Raw genomic sequence first — 6,572 nt, 5'->3', positions numbered from 1 at the left:
ACACCCATGCACTACAAGTGTTATTATTACGCAGCCTAATGATGTTGCTATAACTGTGACTACATTTGGCACAATTCCAGGCACTACAACTGTCACACCACCCGCTGATTGTACGCACCCGTGCACTACAAGCGTTATTTTACCGCTTCTCCTCTACCACTAAACTGTTCTGTGTCGGATTTCTCGCTCAGCAAGCTGGTAGTGTTATGGAATTATATGGTGTGGACCTACTAACTGGTGAAGCAAGTCTCATTAATGGGAATATGGATACTGCACCATGGGCAGGCGTTAATGCTATTGGATATAATGTTATAGATAACTATATTTACGGGCGACCTATACTTCATCGCTTGGACGGGCAACTTGATCCGTATCGGAGCTGGAGTGAAACTCTGGTATTGCCATATCAATGCCTTTCTTTACAACTTGCGGCGACGTCGCTCCCGATGGACAGTTTTATATTTTAGGCGCCGAAGGCACTGGTAGTACTCCTGCATGGGCCCAGATTGACTTGTCCGACTCAAGTTCTCCTAGTTATGGCAATGTAGTTGCTTCTGGAACGACCCATATTGTCCCTGCAGTTAGGGACTGGGCCTATGTCCCTGGAGCGGGCAATTTCTTATGGACTTATGCGGATTCGGGAGCCTCGCCAAATGTCGTAGGCTTATTCCGTTGGGATTTAACGACTCATGCCTTTACTGGCGTTCGGAATTTAGCAACAGTTACAATTAGCTATACCTCCCACATTGGAGCCGTTTATGCAACAGCGGACGGTTATCTCTACGGCAGCGATAATGTTTCTGGCAGAATTTATAGGGTTAACGTTACGGGTTCAGAACCTGCTGAGCTCGTTTCAACCGGTCCCCAAAGCGGAGGGAATGATGGTGCAAGATGCGTAAATGCGCTTAATCCAATCTCAAGCGGCAGTAGTACCCAGCCTTTAGACACGGCCATAACGACGACGGTTACCGGTTCGGTGCCCGGTACGGCTACGATTACGCCTCCAGCCGACTGTACACACCCTTGCACTACGAGCATTATCGTCACTACGTCGAATCAGATCGAGCATTATCGTCACTACGTCGAATCAAATCGTACTTACTGTCACGGCTTCGCAGCCTTCAGATACGACCGTTACGACTACAGTATCTGGAACCGCTCCCGGCACCTCGACTATTACGCCACCGGCTGACTGCACGCATCCATGCACGACGAGCATCATCGTCACTACGGTACCAGATACGGCCGTTACCACGACGATGACTGGTACCGTTCCTGGCACTTCTACAGCGCCTTCTGATGTAGCCACAACTACTACGGTCTTCGGAACCGCGAGCGGTACGAGCACTATTACGCCGCCGATCGATTGCACGCACCCCTGCACCACTAGCGTCATCGTCACTGACGTTCCTTCGCCGCTCCCATGCAGCGTGCATGGTTATATTATCCAGGCGGGACAGAATTTCTATGGCATCGATTTATCAACAAGTCAATTCTCGCTTATCAAGAGCGGAATTGCGCCTGGCGTACGAGGTCCAGGCGTTATCAATGGTATTGGCTATAACGTCCTTGACAGTTATGTCTATGGTTTTATTCGCACTAATAATGATACCGGTTCGGTGCTCATCCGTATTGGAGCTGGGGGCGCGTCAACCCTTATTGGATCGGTCGTTCTTAATGCCGCCAATGGTTTCCCTGCCGGACCTGTCAACGGAACTATACGACCAAATATTGGCGACATAACTCCTGATGGTCAATTCTGGGTCACAACTGGAAGCGGGTCAGCGGGAGGCTGGCCCAAATTGATCTAAGCCCAGGTGCTACATTTGCTACAATAGTTGCTATTGGAACATCTCCGCAATTGTTGAATATGCCTGATTGGGCCTACGTACCTGGTGGAGGCACCAATTATTTATATGGGCTTGCGTCTTCCGCTAATGCATCAATCGTCTATTTACAGCGATGGAATACTGTTACCCATCAATATACGGTTCTCGCAGACCTTGGCACAGCAATCGGATTAAATACGTTTGGTGCCGTTTTCGGTACAGCTGATGGATATCTCTATGGCCAGAATGGCTTCGATGGATTTCTTTACAGAATTAAAGTAAACCCACCGGGATCAGCTTTGGAATTTATTGCAGAAGGTCCAATCCCAGGAGGTAACTACGATGGAGCAAGATGCGTAAATGCTCTAAATCCTATTGGCCCTGATGTAGCTACACAACGGTCCCTGCTGGAACAGTATCAGGCACATTGACTATCACGCCGCCTGTCGACTGCACGCACCCCTGTACGACCAGTGTTTTGTTACTACGGTTCCAGATACGGTTATTACAACTACAGTTACCGGGACCTCTGTGCCCGGTACCTCGACGATTACGCCGCCGGCAGACTGCACCCACCCCTGCACGACGAGCGTTATTATAACCGTTGTCCCCTCGCCGCTTCCATGTAGCGTCAATGGATATATTATACAGAATTCAACCAACTTCTATGGCATTAATCTAACGACTAGTCAATTTGAGCTCATTAATGCAAATGTAGCACCCGGAATAACAGATCCGGGTACTATTAATACAATTGGCTATAATGTATTGGATAACTATATATATGGTGTCATTCGCACAAATAATGATAACACCGGCTTACTTATACGTATTGGAGCCGGGGGAGCGTCTGTTATTCTTCAGTCGGTAATCCTTAACGCTGCCAATGGTTTCCCGGCAGCCAACACTGTTCGTCCTAATCTTGGTGACGTCGATCCTAACGGTCAATACTATGGTACAACTCCAGCAGGAGGGTACTGGATCCAGGTCGACCTAGCCCCAGGCTCACCTACATTTGGCACAATAGTTGATAGTGGATCAGGTTCACTCCAACCGTTTAATATGTCTGATTGGGCTTACGTACCAGGAGGAGGTAATTATTTATACGGGTTCGCGAGTTCAGACGATATACAAACTGCATATCTACAGCGATGGGATATTACTACCCATGAATTTCCGTTGTGGCCAATTTAGGACCGCTTCCTAACAACGTCTTTGGTGCCGTTTTCGGCGCAGAAAATGGCTATCTTTATGACCAGAATGGTTATGATGGAAACCTTTATAGAGTTAGAGTCAACCCACCAGGTGCTCTAGAATTGGTAGCTAATGGTCCATTACCCGGAGGTAACTACGATGGAGCAAGATGCATTAATGCTCTCAATCCTATCTAGAGGCATGATACTTCATGAGTACTCATAATTATACGAACCGTTTCCTCTATTCACACGATTTTCGCCTAGTGCCCCACAACGCCCTGCTATAAAAACTTAGTGCCTATGCAGCACAAAAATATACATACGAGTAATTCTACGCATTACAGTAAATAGCGTCTCTCGAAAATAAAGGGGAAAAGGTAAAATAGGAAGGGTGCGCAGTAGAAGTACAGTTGTACGGACTATCCAAAATGGATATCAATCGATACTGTTAGTAACAGTAGAAAGGGCACCAGTTAGAAACTGGGCAGGGAATACAGATTTAAACAAGTCAAATTGTAGTGCCAAGATGCGATTTAGAAAGACTTGTTTGTTTTCTTATGCTTGCTTATTTCCTATCTAGGAGTGTAGGAAAGGTAGGACCATTTTATGCCTAAGAGGTAGTACGACAATTAGTATAGTGTGCACGTATTGGAATTCTAATTGATTCCACACAATGCATCCCCGAACAATCTGCCTGCACGCAATGCAGTTCTAAATACTCTGGTTGAGTCATACTGCAAGTTGCATAGTTTATATATGCAATTGGTAGACTTAGTTGGTATTAGTGTTCGGTCGCGACAGTACAGCAGTAGTACTGCAGTAGTCAAGCGGGCCAGTAGTAGTACTACTAGCAAGCAACTGTTAGTTGCAGTTAGGTGGGTCCTAGCGCGCAACAGTAGTACTGTTAGCGGGCAACTGGTAGTAGTTGTTGGGAGAGCTTCAATTGACGGTCCGATCAATGATCTTACTTAGTCGACCAAGTACTACTTGTACGAGACACGCAACAGTAGTAGATTGGCCGGGTAGCAGTACTGCCATTAGTTGTACCAAGTCGGAGCAATTTGCATAGCAAGTGCAATTCGTCAACAATATACTATTTGTACGTACAGTACACTAGTAGTATATTAGCGAGCAGTAGTACTACTGCTAGGTATTGCAAGTAGCAACACACATAGGATAGTATCATATTTGGGTAGTCTTACTAGTATAAATACCAGTAATTTTAATAGTAATACTACTAGTATAGTACTAATAGGATAGTATCCTAGTTGTATAGTCTTACCGGAATAAATACTGTATAAATACTAGTATTTTAATAAGTGTAACCGGAATAATTGCATATAACCTACCTTGCTACGACCTGGAATTGGAAGAAAGAACGCGGAGGAAAAAAGCAAAGATTCAATCTATACATTCTACCCCTATTATCTCCAATCCGTTCGACAGTTCTTGGAGTAGTATTGTTTACACTAACTGTATATTGTGTATATGACCCGCACAATTACAGAGAGGATAAAAGTAGACGCATAATTGCAACCCTTTTTCCCTCCTTTCGTACCAAATTTGAATCTATTGAAAGAGATCTCTTGTTACCAGTTTCTACTAGAAGGATATATTCTATTATTATAATTTATATATAGAAACTGTGTCCTTATTCCAAATAGACTTGAAAATAGACTTGTCAACCGAGTCGTACGATTTAGACTTATGGAAGTCCACTGTGGCTTGTATTATATCCACCACACTACTTTTAGTATATTCTTATACAGTGCAACTAGTATAAACTCATATTTGTTATACTGTATAACAGCCGATCAGCCGATCTTCTAACACTCTCTGCCCTGGCCTTCAAGTAGGCCAGCTGCTCTAGCTGTATTTAGTTTGCAATGGGTACAACTGCAGTAAAGCTACTAATATAGGTTTAACTAATCAGGAGAGGATTTGACCCGCCTTTTACAAACCTACGTATAGAGCAAGGTCGGAGAGCCTACCCTCCAGCAGCTAGTCAACTAGTCAGAAGATGTAAGGGATACGGTTCCTACCCACTTAACAAGATAAGGTTTAAACTGGTCTTATTTATACTCCGGAAAGTAACTATCTTATTGATCTTACGATATTGAATTCGTTAGTACCATAGCTAGAGCGGATCTCCTATTATCTACTGCATTACTGAACATTTAATTTGTAGCTTTACTATAGTAGTAATCTTATTATAAGCATTGTATATATAGCTATAGATAAGTATATTTTATAGGAGGCGGTCAGGTAGATAAGGTTTAAACGATATATATTATTTGCTTTCTAGATCGATTATAGAAGAGTGATATATTCTTCCGGAATGGCTTTGTTTTTGTACTTATTAGTCGGCGCGTCACGGGTGTAACTAAAATGACTGCTATTATAACTACACCCTCTTTAAAGATATTGGAAGTGGCGTGATTATAAACTTAATTGCTTGCCTTTTAGTGAGGGGTTTATTATAGTCTCAAATCTAACCTTATTGCATATGTGTAATAGATAGTGCTTTAAGGCTTATATTTCCAATTGGTAAACTTTATAATGCTGTACTAGTTGATTTAAAGTTTCTATCGTACCGACGGAACTATAAAATCTTGTAAATAATAATAGTTATTGGAGGACTATTTATACCTAGATTCAGCTTTATTCGGCGTTTAGCGGGAAAAGGTTAGTATAGAAATACAATAACTTCTGTTACTGTTGAACGGATTAGAGATACAACTGTATAGATTGAATGATCTGTATTGATTGATTGCTTCTACCTCCCAGTCTTAATTGTATCAGGTAGAGTAGATCATATTACTCTAATTTACAAATGGAGAATGTATCCTTATCCCAAACAGACTCGTAAACAGACTTGTCAACCGACTCGTATGATTTAGACTTATAGTAGTCTACTGTGGCTGGTATTGTATCCACCACACTATTTTAAGTTTATTCCTATACAGTGTAACTAGCATGAACTCATACATATAATGCTTATGACAGCCGACCTTCATCTTTGCATCTATATTAATACTCCAAATTTCTATATTTACCAGGCAAATACAAAACTTCCAAACATTTACACCTATATATTAAAAGAAAATCAGATACAATATGAACCACATAACATTATGGCGCTTTCCAATCTTTATTGCGCTTTTATGTATATTTGAACATGTAAATGGTGTCTGTCAAGATTGGATAGTAGTTGTAGAATATGTACCAATTGAAGTGGTATGCTCTGGAACTATAGCTGAGGCAAGAAAAATCCGGTAAGATACATAACCAACACAATTGTAAGCAAACTTAATAACGATACGTCATTAGAACATATGAATCATGCTTGGAAATCGATCCAAAAAGTTCAAAAAACAGTAATACAGGTTTTACAGAGCCCTTCACAGCAATAACGAGCTTCGGCATACAATCAGGTACCTCTTACCATTTCGCTACACCAATCCGGTACAGTATTAACAAGAACGATTCTTATAGTTCAATCGAGTCCAAAATTTACCGGTCCCTTTACGACAATAACAAGTTTCGG

General features: G+C 42.2%; 1 protein-coding gene across 1 annotated transcript; it reads left to right on the top strand.

The window, feature by feature from the left end:
• Nucleotides 1–409: 409 nt before the first annotated feature.
• On the top strand, nucleotides 410–1,811 carry DCS_08298 (uncharacterized protein; the record flags this gene model as incomplete). Its single annotated transcript, XM_040805572.1, has 2 exons — nucleotides 410–895; nucleotides 1,008–1,811. 2 exons carry the CDS (start codon nucleotides 410–412, stop codon nucleotides 1,809–1,811), a joined length of 1,290 nt encoding a protein of 429 aa, XP_040653283.1.
• Nucleotides 1,812–6,572: the final 4,761 nt, after the last annotated feature.

Source organism: Drechmeria coniospora (assembly GCF_001625195.1).
Source record: "Drechmeria coniospora strain ARSEF 6962 chromosome Unknown scf7180000000104, whole genome shotgun sequence".
NCBI lineage: Eukaryota > Fungi > Ascomycota > Sordariomycetes > Hypocreales > Ophiocordycipitaceae > Drechmeria > Drechmeria coniospora.
The sequence above is the reverse complement of the archived record's forward strand: the minus strand, read 5'-3'. Positions and strand labels throughout refer to the sequence as shown.